This window comes from Podarcis vaucheri (assembly GCF_965113315.1).
Source record: "Podarcis vaucheri genome assembly, chromosome: 2".
Classification (NCBI taxonomy): Eukaryota; Metazoa; Chordata; class Lepidosauria; order Squamata; family Lacertidae; genus Podarcis; species Podarcis vaucheri.
In genome coordinates, this window is record NC_138760.1 from 72,354,800 (window position 1) to 72,375,003 (window position 20,204).

Below are 20,204 nucleotides of genomic sequence, written 5' to 3' on the forward strand. Positions count from 1 at the left end.
CTTGTGCCGAGTCTGGTGATAGTATCTTGAGAGGCGGCTGAACTTAAGCCCCAAAATGGGCAGAGTCAGGATAAAGTCACGTTTTGCTCTACCATCTTGATTCAAAATGGCAGCCAGCATCCAAATGTTGACTAAAGCTGCTGCTCCCATACGGTGAATACTCATGTCATGTTTGGTGATGATTATCTCAACAGGTGTCCGTACCTACATAGAACAAACAGACAAACCACTTTCCAAAATATATAGATTTAACATATGTTAGTGTGTGTTATTGTAGTCTTACAACTCCTACAAACATTAGGGTTTTCCCAAGCCTTATATTGCCTACCTGTGTATGGATGATGCCATTAGGCAGATACTCATATAATGAGTTTATTATTAGTATATATGATTAAATTATTAGGATTGCAACCTTAGCTTCAGTTCATACTCTATAGAATAAGGATAATGTAGCCTTGCCTCACAGGGTTGTGAGGAATTCTAGAATTGTAGGGTTTGAAAGGATCCCAAGTGTAATCTAGTCTAAAATCCTGCAATGTAAGAAACTTTCCTATGGAAGAACAAGACAATCAAAATGTAAAAATCTTCAAAAGTACTTTATTGAGACATTCAGCTATGTCTGTCAGTCTACATCCAAATTCACTACTAAAAAATAAAGTAATGTCACATTTCACATTAGGAACAACAACTCTCGAGAAAAACAAAAAAATGAGCCAAGCCTAGTGTATAAATAAGTGACTAGTTCCTTTTCATATCAAAATTCACATAAAAAATTGCCAGCTCCCATCCCTCCCACATCCCTAGTTCTACCTGAAAGCCATGATGAATGTAAAAATTTAAATACACACACATTTTTGTCAAAGAAGGGGGAAGGGGAAGAAAAAGGTGCAAATCCTATTAACAGCTTTAGGAGTGGCATTTGCGGCGTTTGATCATACAATTGATGTACTCATTCCCAAAGGTGCAAATATTGCCAGGAGATTAATACTGCTTCAATTCATCTGCAAGAAATTATACACTACACAACTCAACAGCACTGAGAGGCTTCAATCAGCACCATAAAACTCCTCCCAGTTCTCTCTTGCACTCACTGCTGGAGGCGAGACAGAAAGTTCACCGGAGCTTTAATGACTTCACACAGCCCATGCTGTCCAGAAAGTTCATGAACAAAAAAGTTTTTCTAAAACATTGAAGTGTTTAAGACTCCATCATAAAAATTCAAGAGTTGCTATAGATTACATGAATGCAAATGCCCTACCCCGACATGCCCAAAGCACCACACTCGACTTACTTGAGTGCTGCCCTGTCCCAACACAATCCTTGATTTGTTTATTGTTACTTCTGAGATCTACAGGAGTTGTGTCACTGTTCTCGACTGAGCTCCGCTCACTGTAGAAAGACAAGGCCAAGGATATGGACTCAAACCTCTATTGCCCTTGAATTTTATTCTCCCTTTTCCATTTAAACAACACTGTCCTTTATTTTAATCTCTCTTCCTCTCTCTCCACTCACACCCCAACATCCTCACATTTGTTCCCCACCTCCCGCCGCCCAACTTTCCCTTCCAACAATACTGAGTTTTGATTTCCAGTTTCTGCCCTTTTGCAACATGGTGGCAGCTTCTAAGGTAGTTTCCAGTGGAATCCACTGGCAGCCCTGTAAACGAAGCAGCTCACAGAAAATCAGCATAGGATATCATAAATACATTTTGGCCAGCATTCTGAGAGTTAAAACTTGTTCGAGACAAATAAAGGGTTTCAGATTCCGTCTGCCAAATCAGGAGCTCCTGGAGTGCTTAATTCTTCCACCAGCGCCCGCCTGTTCAATTCTGGATGCAGCTCCCTAGATCTCGCGTTGCAACTTCTTCCCGTTCTTTAGCCGGCCTTTCGGCGGCAGTTTCCCCCTGGCCAGACTCACTGGAAGATGCAGTGTCCAGACTGACAGAGTCATCCTTCACATCGACAGAGTCCTGCAGGGAGCCTGATCCTTTGGCAGCTTGTCCATTGTCAATAGGTTTGCCTCCTGCCCTTTCCTGGTGCTCTGCACCGGCGGGCTCAGTGGCTTGTTGCTGAACAGTGTTTTGTTCCGCTCCGGGATTTGGTTGTGGCACGGGCTCCAATCCTAGCCCCGGGGGCTGAGTCTGGTTTTTAAGTTGGCAGTGGCACAGGGGGCAGGTTTCTTGCACATAAAGCCATTTCTTAAGGCAGCCCGCATGAAAGAAATGGCCGCAAGGCGTGATGATAGCAGATTTCATGTCCTGAAAGAAAGAAGGCAGAAGGATCACACAGCGCCCAAGCAAACACGCAGAGTCCTGAAGCTACCCTAAAACTCAGCATGGACTGCTAAAAGGTAAACCACAATGACCCAACTGCCCATGTTCAGTTGTCACCCTTTATTCATACACAGAGGAGACTTGCTTTATATCTATGCATTAGTAACACACGAGAACAGCAAAGCACAAAGCATAATATTTCATTCTAGGCAAGTAGGCTAAATCTTAATTACTAAGGATTTGCAGTGCAAGAACTACATAGACACAGCTGGATGAATGCCACAATTCTGTGCAGAAACAGCATGTCCCATCACCCTTTGGCTAGCATGATAAGTCACTCTCCCAACCTTTGAACAGGAAAGGGAGACAAGCAGAGGCGCCAGCTTCTCCAGACAATTGAGGGGGTCTGATGTGATGTCCTGACATCACACGTGGAGCCCACTGAATATTGAGGGAGCCCAGCCCCCTAAAAAATAAGATGGGGGGCATAGTGCCTTGGCCCCCAGGAGCCAACGCCCTTGGAGACGAGGACAGTGTACTGGGCTTCTGAAGTTCTTTGAAAGCCTCCAAAGTGCAGCACAACTGCAAGATTATCTCCACTCCCCTTTTCCAGTTCCAAGCTTGGAAAGGGCCTACTGCTTTGGCGCTCTATTTCCAAGGTAATGAGGGTTCCTCAAAAGTGCAGAATGATTGCTGGAATGCCCCCAACCTCAGCTCCAAGCTTCTCTAAGCTGGTGCTGGAGAAGGTCCCTGACTTCACACTGATTGTTGGGGTGCAGCACGAGGTCAGGGAGAGGGTACCATCCCTGGAAAGAGCAGCAAGTTCCTGGCACAATTTCTGGTTGGCTACCAAGACTAGCCCAAATATGCAGATGCCTGCCTGAAGCATTTTTCACTGGCAGTTCCATTGAACCTGGATCCTTATATATGCAGTGCATGTGCTCTACTAGTAACCTGTGGCTTGGATTTGATGCTCCTAAACTGTAGCTAGGAAAGTACAAGAAGCTTTGTATTCCAAGAGCCATCAATACAACCACTTCATTCAGATCCAACATGCACTCTTAGGAAGAAAAGACAGTTTTGGGGGAGTTTAAAGCACAAATGTGGAAGTGTTGCTTCCAGGTTTTTATTTTAACTTCATTATTAATGCTCACTTAAAAGGCTAGATCTAATTTAGATAATTGGCCTTTTAATTTCTGCCCAACTGGTTCTTCAGGGATGCAGTGAACAGGCCTCAGAGATTAAATTGTTCTTGCAAGGGTTTGGAGAAACTAGTTGAGACTGTGTGCGAAGGAACCCAACAGCCTACCTGCATCTCTGGGTGGCTACAAACATTGGCTGCAAAGCAAGTTGCCATTGCAAGCTTATCAGCATACACATCACGCAATTTATTTCGGGCACAATTGTCAAAGTGAGATCCTTTATAAAGCAGTTACATTTGTTTCAAAAGATATGACTTCAAGATGAATTAAAATGTGAAGCTTTGGTTTATTTAAAAAGCTATGTTTGATGCATCTTACAAAATTACAGGCATCATCTGCCTTTGACCACTTTTTTTTGTTTTGTTTTTAATTGTGACTGGTGAAGAGGCTGGCCCAGCTCAAACACTTAACTGGGCTGGGGCTACAATTTGCACGGGGGAAGTAGTGCATAACAAAATGTGTGATGTGGATATACTACTTGAAGTCTTGGAAATATAATGACTTAATCTACACCATCTATTACTCTTCTGAAGGGAAGAATCATACAAGTCAGGTCATTGTGCAGACAGGCTGGCAAATCATAGAATTATAGAACAGGAAGTGACCCTGAGGGTCATCTAGACCAACCCCCTGCAATGCAGGAATCATAGTGAAGGGGCAGCCTTGCTCCCACTCCTCCATTGCACAGGTGGAAGTGCTAGCCCTGCAGGACAATTGCACTGTAATTTTATGTTGTGAACTGCCCTAAGATCTATGGATGAAGGGCGGAATACAAATTTAAATAGCAACAACAATAGTAACAGTAGTAACAGTAGTACTACCTCTCCTTTAAATCAGAACCAGTGAAGGCGGTGAAGGTCCTGTGTGAGTGTCTGGAGGCGGTTGGAGGATGGATGGCGGCTAACAGATTGAGGTTGAATCCTGACAAGACAGAAGTACTGTTTTGGGGGGACAGGAGGCGGGCAGGTGTGGAGGATTCCCTGGTCCTGAATGGGGTAACTGTGCCCCTGAAGGACCAGGTGCGCAGCCTGGGAGTCATTTTGGACTCACAGCTGTCCATGGAGGCACAGGTCAAATCTGTGTCCAGGGCAGCTGTTTACCAGCTCCATCTGGTACGTAGGCTGAGACCCTATCTGCCTGCGACTGTCTCGCCAGAGTGGTGCATGCTCTGGTTATCTCCTGCTTGGACTACTGCAATGCACTCTACGTGGGGCTACCTTTGAAGGTGACTCGGAAACTACAACTAATCCAGAATGCGGCAGCTAGACTGGTGACTGGGGGCGGCCACCGAGACCATATAACACCGGTCTTGAAAGACCTACATTGGCTCCCAGTCCGAGCACAATTCAAAGTGTTGGTGCTGACCTTTAAAGCCCTAAACGGCCTCGGTCCAGTATACCTGAAGGAGCGTCTCCACCCCCATCATTCTGCCCGGACGCTGAGGTCCAGCGCCGAGGGCCTTCTGGCGGTTCCCTCATTGCGAGAAGCAAAGCTACAGGGAACCAGGCAGAGGGCCTTCTCGGTAGTGGCGCCTGCCCTGTGGAACGCCCTTCCAGCAGATGTCAAAGCGATAAACAACTACCTGACATTCAGAAGACATCTTAAGGCAGCCCTGTTCAGGGAAGTTTTTAACGTGTGATATTTTATTGTATTTTTGGTTTCTATGGAAGCCGCCCAGAGTGGCTGGGGAGGCCCAGCCAGATGGGCGGGGTATAAATAATAAATTATTATTATTATTATTATTATTAGTAGTAGTAGTAGTAGTAGTAGTAGTAATAAATTCCCCAGTTCAATTAATTTCTAACCCAATTCAAAGGCATAAACTTCAGCTCTTCCAATAAAATACCATAAGGAGGCAGAACAATATCCACAAAAGTACCATTTCAGAAGAACTACACACCTGATAGCAGATGGCACAGATATCATTGTGTTGTTCCAACTGGTCTTTGGTAGCAGTGGGCAGTGATTTGATCTTATTCACAGCATCCCTGCGGAGAAGAAAACTCTTCCATCCCAATTGAGCACGAAGCCACACATTGTAATAGGAATGAATGAAGATGATCATCGAGCCCATCACAGTCCATTCTCCAAAGATGGTTTCCGACACACCATAGGCAACGACACAGAGAGCCACTAGGAACTCCAGCAGTCGATAGGTGCCATTCACATAGTAAATGACATCATCCATGTTTTCTACCGGCTCTCTCCTGAACTCCTCAACCATAAACAAGACATAAATGAAGAGTGTTCCAAGCACCTGGAGCAAGAAAAAATGACACTGATTTAAAAAGGGGACTGAGTCACAAAGCTAGAACTTCTCAATATTATGTTTGCATGGGTGAAGAATATAGATACCTAATCTAACAATGCACTTGCATAATGATAAATATATAATTGATATATTTAACAAGACAAACTCAAGGCTTAATTTTTTATTAAAAAAAGTGGAACAATATATTTTAATGATTTATATATTTTAAGTGGAAGTCTGAATTTCAATGTTAAGAGTTTCAACACAAATACATTATGGCATGATCAGGATAGCTTAAGTTACATGTAACATCGCTAGATACATTCCAGCCATTAAGTAGTTTTAAGGCTCACTGATTTCAGCAGGAGAGATTTGAGCACACGGTCAACTCTGCTGTTAAAAATCAATGGAAAGTGCTCTGCTTTAGCTGGGTTGTGTCCAACTGTTTGACATAGATGGTTTATGTTTAAACTTCCTTAGTAATGGGAGTTTTCTAAATTGGTATATCTGTCATGCAACCCATTACAATCTGTAAATACAAATGCCCTGTACTTGGGCCTGCAACACAGACCAAGCTTGATGGAAAAGACATATACTTTCGGTCTGTATTCCCAACAACAACCTGGTCAACACCTTGCATTCTGCTTTCCAGCTCTGGTTTTCTAATCCTTTCCCAGCTTGTTCCACACAAGGCCTTGCTGCCAGGTATGAACTAAAAAATAATTAGCAGCATACAGGAGGCCATTTTACCTTACCTGGAGGGAGGTGAGAATGCTGCTAGAAATGATGATCAGTAACCAGAAGTCCATGTGGAAAAACTGACAGATCATGTAGGCCATGTAAGCTGGAAAGACCAGCAGGAACAAGCACAGGCTCACAGCGCGAAAATGCTTCCAAAGGCTCCTGTAAAAAGAAACACATTTTTAAAATTAAAAAGGGCCCTGGCTTTAGTCTTCAGTGACTTGCTGAGTCGCATCGTCTCAGTGGGGACCATCACAATCCCCACAGAAGAAACCCAGTGTTAAGCATCCAGTGGATAGCCAATGAAGCTGAATGTTCGAAAATTCAAGGCAAGTGGTAAAAGAAAGCACTTCTTCATGCGATGTGTAGTTAAAATTGTGGAATTTGCTCCGGCAAGAGGCAAGGATGGCCCCCAACACGAACGGCTTTAAACGAGGATTAAGCAAATTCATTGGGGAGAAGGCTATCGGTGACTACTAGCCACAGTGGCTACGTGCTACCCCCCTAGTCAGAGACAACATGGCTCTGAATCCTAAGAACTGCAGGTGGGCAGAGTGTCGCTGCACGCATGTCCAGATGGCAGACTTCATAGGGCATCTGGGTAGCCTCTATGAGAGCAGGATGGTGGACTAGAAGGGCCACTGGCCTGATCCAGCAGGCACATTTTACGTTCTTATGTAACAACCCACTTAACTTTTGAACATGATTGTCTTTTCGTTTCAGCAGATGGGGGGAAAGCACTCAGTTAGCTTTATAAAAGTAGCATTATTTAGTGCCATGTTGCTTCTCTCATTCATGACCTATTTCAATGGAGGAAGACTGCATGCCCCACCCTCCGAAGGGGTTATCTCTCTGTAACAGTACATAAGCATAAAGTGGACACACAGATATATCGCTGTCTCCTAGGGGGAGGAAAGGAACCCACAACTCCAAGCTACAGAAGTGTCTGTGTAGAGAGGACTTGCATATTCCTGTATCTTTTATTCATGAAAATACCAAGGCGCAACATCTGGATCTTAAAATTTAAGGACACCACCCATAGCCATTTCTAGATCTTCTTTCCCCAGCCTAGTTTGTACCTAGCAGAGCTGAGTTACAGCCTGCTGCCAGCAGAGCCAATTTATAGGAGCCAGCTCTGCATTCCGCAGCTCTGATATTCCCTTTCCCCTCAGCTAATAAATTTAGCATTTAACATGCTCCAACAACTTGTGCTGGCCACAAGTAACCTCTAAGCAAAACAAACACAAGACACAGTGGATATAAATAAGCCTTCTCTTATTTACCACGCTTTCAGGCTACACAGAAGAGAGAAAGACAAAGCTACAGGGAACGGTGGCAAGGTACAAAAAGCCATAGCTTCTAACCAGGACATTTTTTTAAAGAAACCCCTCAAATATTATGCATTAGGTCACAGGTAAGATGCAACACTAAAGCAATTTTAGTCCCAAATTCTTGCTGTTCTAGTAAATCAATTTCAGGTTTCCAACCCTTACACATTCAAGGTTTTCTCTCCCTACTCCTTTGATTTATGGTCCTCAGCTGCTGTGCTCGCTTTCTGCTATGTATTCATTCGGTTGCTATTGGTCGACTTGGTTCCATACTCCAAATCCCACCCTTTGCACCTCCTGCCATGCTGCTCCTTTTCAGTGCTAACTCAATATACTATTCAAAACTTCTACATAAGAACATACACACAAAAAATAAACTTAGGCAGACATTTAGCAGAAGAGCTGTTAATCCTCATGACGCTATTTTAGTACTTTATATCTGCATTAAAATACGGTGACTACTAAGACTGAGAACTACTCCCATACATTATAAATAGCACCAGAGAGAGCAGAGAGGACTGAACAGGGAGGACCTGTATCCCACTTCTTTTCAGCTGCTAAGGATCTAAGCCTTCCTTCCAGACACACAGGGCTGGTTCAAATGAAACAGAGACTAAGATTTCAATGAGCCTTGGGATCAGCTGCTCCCTTCTCCCTTGCATCGTGCAGTGGTTTGCTCCTGTATTCCCAAGTTTGAGGCAAACCTCTGCTTGCTGTTTTGCCCACACTGACAAACTATGATTTGTGCATGCTCTGCTAACCAGGATTGTAAGCCCCATAGTTGATCAGTTCAAAGGAAATGGCAAGCAGGAGTTTGCCTCAACCAGCAAAGCAATCATCACGCATGAAGGAAGGAAGGAGTAAGTGAGCCTGATGACCCTTGAACGCTCATTCTCATATTTTGAAGCCATAGTTTGGTGCCTAAACTAACAAGCCCATAGTCCAAAATCCCACATATATACTAGATTTGCAAAGCAAGAATCAATAGACACCACTAGAAAATGCACGGCTTACTTGTCTCTTGAAGCTCCCAGAGCTAAGACAATGGGATCTGCTATCTCAAGCATGGACTGCAGGATGGACGCAACCACAATGAAGAGAATAATACTGAGCAGAAAGGCCCGGTGAACAACTTGCAGTTCAATCAAGCCAGTCTGCACAGCCAGAATCAAAAGTGTGACTCCTTCCGTCATCCCTCTTCATCACATAAAAGGAAAAAAACGGGGGAGGGAAACAAGAATAACATTTGTAGTATTAATGAACTTGGCTCAATTGTAGAATTGTACAACGTAACATAGAACTATGTTGTGGGTTTCTGTTGTCTTTTGCATCTGATCCTTTTTCGAGACATTGGCTGTCAGCTGCAAATCCCCAATACAGTGCACTGGTCTTGGAATTCAAATCTCTGTTCACTTGGCAGACTTAGGCAAGTCACCATCCATAAAATGGCTGGTGTGAGGTATGTGTGTGGTGGGCCCATGGGAGAGCCTTCTCTGTGATGGCCCCCAAACTGTAGAACTCCCTATCAGGAGAGGTGTGTCAGGCACCATCTTCTCTACAACTTAAGGCAGTCACTTTGCTTTTGGCCTTTGATAGCTAAACTATTTAGTTGATACGTATAATATTATTCATTTATCTAATTTATGAATCACTTCCCATAAAACATCCTGAAATGATTTAACACTAAGAACTTCTACAATAAAAATGCATATAAATAGAATTGCATGTCGGATAGGGTTACAGAGAATGCTCTTGTATTTGGGGGCAGGGTTGTTTTTAATCTTTCTTGGTGCCTTGTATTTTTCTTCTAGATGTAACCTACCCTGAGACCTTACAGTGAAGGGCAGATGACAAATTTAATCACTAGCAATTAATATAAATTAATAATGATCACATGGGCCCTACATTACAGAGCTCTGAGACTTAATACAACTGCACATATCCTGTAAAATACAATATTGGTACCAGAGAATGTTTTTCAACATCTTGTCTTCACCTGAAATGATCCTGGATCACTTCTGATCTCTTTGATTCTTGGCTCATTTTTGAGTACAATATATATGCTTGTGTAACAATATAAGATTTCAGCATTCTAGAAATTTTGCACCACTAATGTTTATAAATTCCTATTTTTATGCCAAGCCATTGTTGGGAGAAAGGAAGCTATTTTCAGCTGTCTCTCCGTGTAATTTAAACAGGCTTTCAGGATGAAACAAAATTACTTTGGTTGGCACACAGAAGAGAAAGGAAGGAAACTGTGGTATGAAGGGAGGGAGGAGAACACAGGTTATTACATATCACAAAATGATATCACAATGTGCCTGGTGCTTTTGAGAGCTAAGGAACACCAGATGCAACTCTGAGAAGCCTACAATCTAAAACCGGGGACGTGAGAGCCAAGGGCAACCGACTAGGGCTACTCATCAAGATGGTGAGCAAATGCAAGTGTACATTCATTAAAACATCACAAGGAAACTGCAGGATGAAGTAAGAAGAATTGTTGAAAGCGGGATGGGGAACCTGTGGCCCTCCAGATGTTGCTGGAGTGCAATTTACACCAGCTCTGGCCAATGGTTGTTAGCTGAAGTTGACGTGCCACAAGTCCTACACCCCTGTGTTAAAACAAAGCTCTGGGGGAGGAGCTTGAAGAGGATTTTTTTTCCCTTTTGGGTTGGGGTGTTCTGGCAGGGAGCAAAAAATATAAAAAGCAAACTGATAATGCAATAAAAGCTTAGGAGAAATATTACCATCAGATGTGCAAAAGAACTTTTAAAGCTCTCTGCTTTGCTTACTGGGAAGTGCCTGTGTGAGCTATGGAGGCTCTTGTGAGATCTCCAATGGTCCCCTGCTCTTCTGGCCCAATTCAGCCAAGCATATAGAGCTGTGATCGTGTATGTAAAACTTGAGCAAGTTGCAATCCTCTTAGGGGGAAAGGTACAAGATAGCCTATATTTCAGTGTCAAATCTAATAACAGTAGGACCTGAGCAATATAGTATGCTATTTTTGTGGCGAGCGGGATTTAGAAAGATTACACTATGCTGTGCTCAGCCTAACTAAACACAGCCTGAGTTGTCAAAGGTTTAAGCATCCTCTGCTGTGCACTTACCTGTTCATAGCTGGGTCATTCATGAATGCTCGGTAGCCTTGCAGGTAAAACTTGCAGAGGGTTAGAACTCCAAGTGCCACGAAGGAGACTGTAAACACCAAACCCAGGAGGGAATAGGGAGTGCTGCAGCATTCTGCAATACTAGGAGGGAGAAAATACAGCTGAATTAGATCTTTGTGCATAGATACACAGAGTGGTCCCTGATGCGGCTAAAACAGACACAAGGAGAACAACAGAGTAAGAAGAGGAGGGGAATGGAGACAGGGGTAAGCAGGGGAATATCAATATGAATCAGTCCATTGCCGTATTCTATAAATACTAATGCTGAAGCTACACATCTAGCATAGCAGTGAAATCCTAAAGCGTTTCTACTCAGAATGGGTCTTAAATGTACACATGTACCAGGCAGCAATATTCAACTATTGGTGATATTACTGGAGATGTGTATTACAAGATAGTACCATTGAGGCGGGGGGTCCAGTCCGCTTATATTTTGATAACAAGTCGTTCATTGACGAATAGAAATTAATACTTTTAGTTTGCTCATTGATGTTTCAATCCAAAAGAGTCCAGTTAGATGCAAGGTTATACCAATGCATTTATACATCAATTCCCATTTAGCCAAATATTAGACACAAGAAACCAATTGTGGTGGGGCACCAACATTGAAGGGTACATATACAAGGTTTCCATTAGTAGTCGACAAGGTATTTTCTCTACACAATTTCCAGTGTCAGTCTGCAGTAGCCCAAGGATGTCTGCACAATACAAGCCTAATATGATTGTAAAATTAGAAATTAAGTTGCCGCATGAGGGTTTGGGTCCATTCTGATGTGTTACTCTGCAATCCCGTTAAACCGTTTATAGTTATTTCTGGTTATCAATGAAACCCAACTTCTTCTTCCTGGAACATGCAAGACTGCAAAAGGCCCCGAGAGACAAAGGCTACAATGACTCCACAAAGCACAGTGCAACAGATCCTTTCCTTGGGGTAGAGTGCCAACCACTTTTGATCATTTTTGGCTGCTAAACCTGCCGAAGAAGCCATCTCTTAGATTTCTTCCTGAAAACCATTTCCTGGGGGGTGGGGCAAGGAAGTTTAGCAGAAACAAGAACTCCCAATTTCTGTAATTCTTCCTTTAAAAAATAAGGTGGGAAGGATTGCAGGCATATGCAGGTACGCGCAAACGCTCTGTGGTGCAGGTTTCGTTGCTTGTGAGGGGAGCCCTGTCACATGTGTAGAAACTTCTATGATGGTGTATATGCCAACAGGTGCATACAGCTTTTGCACCCTGATGCCCTCCAAACATTTTAGAGTATAACGTTCTAGCCAGCCATGCTGCTTTATACAGCACAGATTAGCAACATCCCGCTACAGTTTTTTTTGTTAATTACCTGGTTAGAAAGAGGAAGAGTAGCCTCTCCCTAGAGGCAGGTTGATCCCGTGTGCTGAAGTAGGAGTAAATCTGAAGAGCAAACAGTACCAGCCAGAAGACCATGAAGAGGACAGGGACCACCAGCTGGTTCCACAGGGACATCCCCAGGGCCAGGAGGCCATACACTTCAACCACCTGGACAAGTTAAAAGAAGAGAAGATTTTTAATGATTTCCGTTGCCTCCCCAAAATCTAAATATCAGAAGGAGAAAATGGGGATCACTGGATGTAAACAATGAGTGACGGCACAGTTATTCACATTTACTGTCACAACCAAACAGACACTCTGCCAACTATTTTTGCCACCTTCCTGTTGACTAATCACAGGTATCAAATCTGAGCCACCACTTTTACCTTTTTAAAAAAGAAGAAGAAGAAAATCATTTTTCAGTTGCAATCTATGGTTCCTAAACTAGCATGTGGCATTCATTTTGATAATTAAGGCACACCTTTGTGTCTTGGCACTTTACTGAGATGATGATGATGATGATGATAAACGGCCTTGGTCCTGTATACCTGAAAGAGCATCTCCACCCCCATCGTTCAGCCTGGACACTGAGATCCAGCGCCGAGGGCCTTCTAGCGGTTCCCTCATTGCGAGAAGTGAGGTTACAGGGAACCAGACAAAGGGCCTTCTCGGTAGTGGCGCCCGCTCTGTGGAACGCCCTCCCATCAGGTGTCAAGGAAATAAGCAGCTATCCTATAGCTATCCTATTTTTAAAAGACATCTGAAGGCAACCCTGTTTAGGTAAGTTTTTAATATTTAATGCTGTATTGCTTTTAACATTCGATTGGGAGCTGCCCAGAGTGGCTGGGGAAACTAAGCCAGATGGACAGGGTATAAATAATAATTAATAATAATCGTAATAGTAATACACTCAGTTCTGCATCAATGGAAGGCTTTGAATATGATCATGCTCTAAGAGTAGGACCAGTAGTGGTTGGGTGTGTGGAACAATATGGGATGGGAAAGCAATTATGGCAAGATCAAAATGCTTTTTGAGATGACTAAGTAAAACGGAGGCAAGAAGCTCTGCACAAAACTTCTGTGCTTGAAGTTCAGCTATGGCAATGTGCACAACAGTCTGCTTGGCTTTTTTGAAAGTTCAGCTGTTGCACTTATTTATGGTTAAGAACTACTTTACAGATAACAATGGAAGTACCAGAATATCAAAATGCAGTTTCTCAATGGCCGTTCTTAAATTTTGTACTCTTTAGCCACTGCTGAGCAGCAAACATGTACTTCGCTGATTCAACTGTTACTTCAGCAATGGAAGCTTTTGCCAAGGTGACTATGCTTGCTGAGATTGGTGGGAGTTGGAGTCCCAACAACATAAGGAGGACCCCACACTGGCTACCCCTGATATGGCATTTTCAACTTTCAACAAGGTGTTTCCCTAATGGGGGGATAGAAAAGGATGCACTGCCATGAGCAACTGGAAACAACAGAGTTAAGTTCACTAGACAGAATGCCCAGAAACTCTACTCTTCACCCATGTGCTTTCAAGAACTGTAGTTCTCTGGAGATATGGCTGCAAAGCAGTATTTCTGTGTGTGTTTTAAATCCTCCTCCTGCATTTCCCCTGCCTCTTCTGGCATTAAAAAAAACTATTGATAACAATGTCACCTCCAAGTCTCAGAAGGAGACATATGAGCAAAATATTGATTTACACTGAATTAATTCAAGTTGAGAAAAGGCAACAAATCAGATCAGTGAGAGCAACTGGAATACAAAGTAAGCAAAATACAGTTAAGCCAACTCTGGGCAAGATTAAACAAGACGAGTTCTAGCCTGGAATATATATTAGACAGACAGACAGACAGACAGACAGACAGACAAACATTTGCTGGATGAGTTCATTGGATCTTTTTTTTACTTGTAAGCATAAAGCCTCAGTTTTTTTGTTTTGAGCAATATATATTTTCCCTGTTTCAGAACAAATACAATTCTGATTACAGCATGTTATTTTGTAGAAGTTGTCATGCCCTAACCCTAAATTACACTATATTGGAATCTTAACACAAAGCCAATTCAGAGCTATAATTATGCTCTGATTGCAGGCAGTTTGTCTGAGATGCAATTTGGGGGGAAATTAACTTAGTGACAATTCTGTCCTCTTGTAAACAGCACTCCATTCTCTCTAGCTTACATTACACACAGTTATTCTTAATCACAGGCTTTTATTTATTTATTAGCATCTCTATGATCCAAACAGAAGGTAGTAAGCATCTTCCAGATTGTTTAGATATTCTCAACAAGTAAATGTCAAGATTTGCACAGGGAATTAACAAAACAGTGGTATGAGTACTGTTTGTCAAGGACAAACACCTTTCTGCAAATGTTGAGAGTGTGTGGCACTGTACTTACCAGGCATTAAGATTTCCTGCACAGGTTGCATTAGAAAGCCAGCTTATTTTTTACGCCTTCAAATGAATAAGAACTAAGGCAATCTAAACTATTTACATACAAGTACTTTTTTTAAAAAAGTTGCATTTTGCATTTGGTTTATGTTTTTATTAAAGATTTTATTATCTTTTTCAGTGATCCACCTTGAATAAACTTTCAAATAAGGTATATCCATCCAAACTATTTGACAGGACTGTTGTGAGGGTTCTCTTTCATTCAGCTTGCCCCCAGTTTCCAGCAGATGTTGTGGGGCCACAGCCAATTACATCATGGGTGCCACAGGCAGAAGTACTGAAGTTCCCTCCACTAACATGTCTGCCAGCAAATGCAATTTTAAATGTAAAATTAAGTGATGCCATCACCCCACCCTTCAGTGCCAGTGGTTCTTGCATTTAATGTTTCATTAATCAATATTAATTATCCTTCAGCTATTTGGCACGGACTGTAGATCACAAAGCAAGACTAAATTGATTTGATTTATTATATTTCAATGCTGCTTTTCATTCAAATGAATCCCAAAGCAGCTTGCAAACAGTAAGATTGTCACCTGGGAGAGCCCTAATTTCCCCTGCCCATTTCCCCTCCTTTCCATCACCGCACAGATGAATGTACACACAGATCAGATAGCAAGTTCTCTGTTAAAGAGAGAACGTACCATCGTGTTAATTAACAAGCTGATGGTTATTTATATACATCTTCAATTCTACAGCTGCATTTGAGATTGCAGCAGTGTAATTAGCTATTTCAGTGTTTCATTAACTTCACGGATACATAGTATTTTTGGGTTGAGAGAATTCATTCCTCATGAACACTCATACACAAGCGGAGGCAATGCTTATGAACAGCAAGAATGGTTCATATTGGAACTACTGTCAAAATGTTTCGCATAGCAGAAAGCAATGTAGGTGGCAAGGGCGAAAGGGAGCTGTGGGCAATAGGGCCTCTATTAATTCATGGGATAAGGCAAAACTGAAATAGATAGCATTTCTCCCATTCAACAATGAAACCCTCCGATGTACAGGGCTAAAAGAGACCTCTGTGTTATCGGTACCTGCACTGCACTTTGCAGTACTCAACAATAGCCATTTTTAGGATTGGCTCACAATTATATTCTACAAGCAACCCAGGCTTGCATCCAATACCTAAATGCTGGATATAGGTGCGTTTGTTTGTCTGCATATGTATATGCACCTACCATATTACAAAGGTATGCAAGACCTAACGATAAAACCAGTTACTTTATTTCAACATGCATACATCTTACCTGGACAAGTTCCCTATATGCAGACTTGGCCAGATTGTATGGTACCAGAAGATTGGATGCCAAAAAATAGAGAACTTCCAAGCCGGTGAAAATCATGGCAAATTTGTTGATGATCACAATAGTTTCCAGAGGGACCAGGCAAAGCCGTGCCAGCAGAGGGAGCATGTGAGCAGAGAAGAGCCAGATTTGTTTGGTTTTCATGACACAGGAGCAAAGGGTGCAGACCACAAGCTGACCTGAAAGTGACAGAGAACACTGAATAGCGACATCCTTTCAATTTCAACAAAATCTGTATCTTATTAATGGCTCCCACCTCCCCCAGTAACCTCATTAAGCAGCGCCACAGCCCAGAACGCAGCCTGACGCATCTTATTTTGATTAAATACATTGTCCTCATGCAACAATGATGGACTAAATCGATAGCAAAGGGAGAAGTTCACACTGGGGACTCTGCAGGGCCGGATTTAGGTTTGATGAGGCCCATAGCTACTGCAGGTAATGGGGCTCTTTATATGTCCAGATGTCCTTTGCGAACAACAAATTGTCGCTGTTTTTTGTGTTGAATATATGCTATATGGACCTAATAGGTATCTAAAGCCATTTTCACATGTTTCCATGCAACCAGTCCATGCAGAATGTAGGCACCCTATATATAGAAATGAGCAAACCAGTAATATTCTAGGGAGCAGGCTAGCAGGCAGGGCCCATTACTTATATGATTAGAGTAACTGCACAAACCACACAACACAAAACACTGTTGTTGTATGTAGGTTTTATTTTATTTGTTTTTTTTAATCTTATATTTTGGAAATGTACATCCAGTTGTTTTTTCCCTTTGAACTTTTTTGGGCCCCCCAAGAGAATGGGGCCCTAAGCTATAGCTTGTTTAGCTTATACATAAATCCAGCACTGGGACTATGTGTGACTGCCAAATCTAAATATGTAAAAGCTGCATACGAAACATAGCTCAACTAGTTCAGTTGCTTTTTAACAGAAGGCAAAATTGTGGTTGCTGCATGTTTTGTGAAAATATGGGAGGACTGTGGCAAAAATATAAATATAAAAATATAGCCCTAGGCAGTATGCTTAAAGCAAGGGTAGCAAAACTTTGCCAGTCCAAGGCCCACAGTCCCTCATGGGTGAGCTCCCAGGGACCACATGGCAGTGGTGGGTGGGGTCAGAGACAAGTATGGGTGGACCAACAGATGTGATCCTTACCTTTGTACACTTGGTTATATTCGGTCAGAGGTTTCTACACACACACCACTCTAAGCAAGCAAGCAAGCGGTGCTATCACACTTCAAAAACATGCACCAGGGCACTCAAGGAAATTGTGGAGCACGACCAATGGGAAATGTGGCTTTAAAAGGGTGTGTAGCCTGGACAGGTTCCCAGGGGTCAGCTGGAGTGTCCTGGAGGGCCACATTTGGCTTCGGGGCTGAGGTTGGAAGGGCTGCCTTACATATTATATTTCAGTGATATACAGTGGTACCTCTAGATGCAAACAGGATCTGTTCTGGAGCCCCGTTCGCATCTACAAGCAAACGTAATCCGTGTCCGCGTGGGTCACATTTTGGCGCATCTGCGCATGCGCGTGATGTCATTTTGAGCGTCCGCGCAAGTGGCGAAACCTGGAAGTAACGCGCTCCATTACTTCCGGGTTGCCGCGGAGCGCAACTCGAAAGCACTCATCCCGAAGCACATTCAACCCGAGGTATGACTGTATATTTTTATATTTATACATTACAGACTGGCTGTGTCTGCTTAACAGTGCAAACTTAAGCACGGTTACTCAGAACCAAGTTGCACCAAGGTCAACGGAGCTTACTCAGAGGTCAGGGTGCCTAGAACCGCAGTCTAAAACTTGTACTGTTTGAAAAAAGCTATACAGCTTCCCTGCTGCCTATGTCATTACAACGTATGCACAGATAATAATGAGAGGGAGGGGTGCCATTTAAATGGCTTCCACTGCAGGAATAAAACGAAAAATGTAACATATGAAGCAAGTTTCTCCACACCCAATAACTTAGCTCGGAGTAAGTGTACTTAACACTGAAATGCTGCTCAAAAGAGATTAATACAGTGGTGCCTCGCAAGACGAAAAGAATCCGTTCCGTGATTCTCTTCGTCTAGCGGTTTTTTCGTCTTGTGAAGCAAGCCCATTGACGGATTAGAGGATTAGCGCTATTAGCGGCTTTTAGCGGCTTATCAGCTTATCGGATCAGCTGATAAGCGGCTTAGCGGCTTAGAAAAAGGGGGGAACCCGCAGGAACTCGCAAGACATTGTCGTCTTGCGAAGCAAGCCCATAGGAGATTCGTTTTGCGAAGCACCTCCAAAATGGAAAACTCTTTCGTCTAGCGAGTTTTCCGTCTTGCGAGTTTTCCGTCTTGTGGGGCACCACTGTATGCCCAAAATGCAGCTTACTCATGACTCGTGAGGGAATACTTAGGAACTCTTGATAAGATAATGAGGCTTTCAACTTTCATAAATGGAAGGATGCCCTCATGCCCGCAGTTAAGAGTGACTGCTGCACATAACACATAGACTCGGGCTGCAATCCTGTGCCCACATACCCAGGAGTCAACCATGTGGAGCTCAAGGAGAATTAATAACACGTAGGCCTTGCATAGGATTGTGCTTTGAAAAGTGGCAGCCAGAAGCCACTTCGTCTTAGGAAGACTGCTTCCCAATCATCCAACACAGCCTAGGAGGATAGCTTTCAAACTACCAGAGGTGTGCACAAACCACAAAATTCAGTTCAAACCCACATTCTTCACATCAGAAAACAGCCCCCCCCCCAGTCAGAAGTAGCTTTACACCTTATATGGTAAGCTTTCAAATACGCTTTTAGCAAAAACTTGACTGTAGCATTTTATTTTATTTTTACAGCGGGATCACCCAGGTGCCACAAAACCCCTTAGGGGCTCTGTCTTTGACTCTTATCACCTCATATAGACCCCATTTCACTTCTGAGGCACCTCACCTTAGTTCTGAATTCATCCAAATCTGATGCAAACCATTTGGATACTGTGTGTGTGTGTGTGTTCTAAAATGCAGGCAGTAATATACAAGGCTACCAGCATGAGTTTGACCAAACTGCGGGAGGCAGTGGAAGACAGGAGTGCCTGGCGTGCTCTGGTCCATGGGGTCACGAAGAGTCAGACACGACTAAACGACTAAACAACAACAACAAATATACAAGCTGTTTCACAGAAGTGAAGGTAAAAGTCCCATCTATGGAGGTGCTTATTAAGATGGCTTGAACTTTCCACTGTTTCTAGCTTAGTAATTGTTGTTTTCTATTGTGGCCCAAAACACATACGCGGCAACACATTATAGCTGTTACACAATAAGCCTTTTAAAGGCAGAAAATCCTTTTGTGTCGAAGCTAGTGTCATCAGTGACACAGCAACACCAAACTTCCTATACTTGTACCTCTAGTGCACATTGACTGGGCGATTCTCCCTTCTGGGAGTGGGAAAGTGTCATTCATATAATGTATCTGTTAGAACCAAAGCTACGTCCTCCAATTTCATCCACAAAAATAAGCCATTTGCTCATTTCCAGACATTAATGAGGACTGGCTGAATATTAAAGCAAAGTCTTGCTTATGGCTGCAGCTAAGTGAATAGTTCAGAACTTCTGAAGTACCGTACACATATTTGGTTACTTGAAGTTGCTCCACATTCATTTATAAGAGAATACAGAACATGATTCACACAACACAAATGACAAAACGGAGCTTGAGAGTGAATAATTTAAGAGCAGGTGATCTGAGTAATAGTCTAATTAAAGCAGCATATAAAATGCCCAAAAATTTAGCGCCTTCTCAAATTCTCCTCTTGTTGCTTAACTTCATATTATTTTCTCTTTGCAGTTTTCCAATTATAGGTACAAAAAGTGAAGGCGCATTGGAAAGCAAAGGCAATCTTTAAATTCTACAGAATTGTTGTGGTGCCCCCTAATTGGTTGATGGTATGAACAAGCCTGTATGCCAGCTGTCTTCACCCTCTCAAATACCTTCAGTCTCACCCAACCACCCTGAGACACGGCAGAGAGTTAGACAATCCTCTTTGTCAATTTAACTTTTTAATTTTATTTTGTTAGGCCCATCTCCTTTTACATAATCACTGGTGCAACTGGTACTTTCTTGTTCCAGAGGGAAATGTGGAACACACAGCACGAGCCTGCAGTCA

The 20,204-nt window shown here is 42.8% G+C and overlaps 1 protein-coding gene across 3 annotated transcripts in view; it reads right to left on the reverse strand.

Moving 5' to 3' along the window:
• Positions 1–577: 577 nt before the first annotated feature.
• RNF145 (ring finger protein 145) overlaps positions 578–20,204 on the reverse strand; it is a 58,429-nt gene continuing 38,802 nt past the window's right edge. For all 3 annotated transcript variants that reach the window (XM_082210990.1, XM_082210989.1, XM_082210991.1), the window contains exons 5-11: positions 16,008–16,243; positions 12,297–12,472; positions 10,902–11,042; positions 8,809–8,991; positions 6,481–6,628; positions 5,375–5,731; positions 578–2,257 (exon numbers count right to left, since the gene is read on the reverse strand). In XM_082210990.1, the coding sequence (XP_082067116.1) occupies positions 1,823–2,257; positions 5,375–5,731; positions 6,481–6,628; positions 8,809–8,991; positions 10,902–11,042; positions 12,297–12,472; positions 16,008–16,243 (1,676 nt within the window). In that variant the 3' untranslated portion in view covers positions 578–1,822. The remainder of the gene's footprint in view (positions 2,258–5,374; positions 5,732–6,480; positions 6,629–8,808; positions 8,992–10,901; positions 11,043–12,296; positions 12,473–16,007; positions 16,244–20,204) is intronic.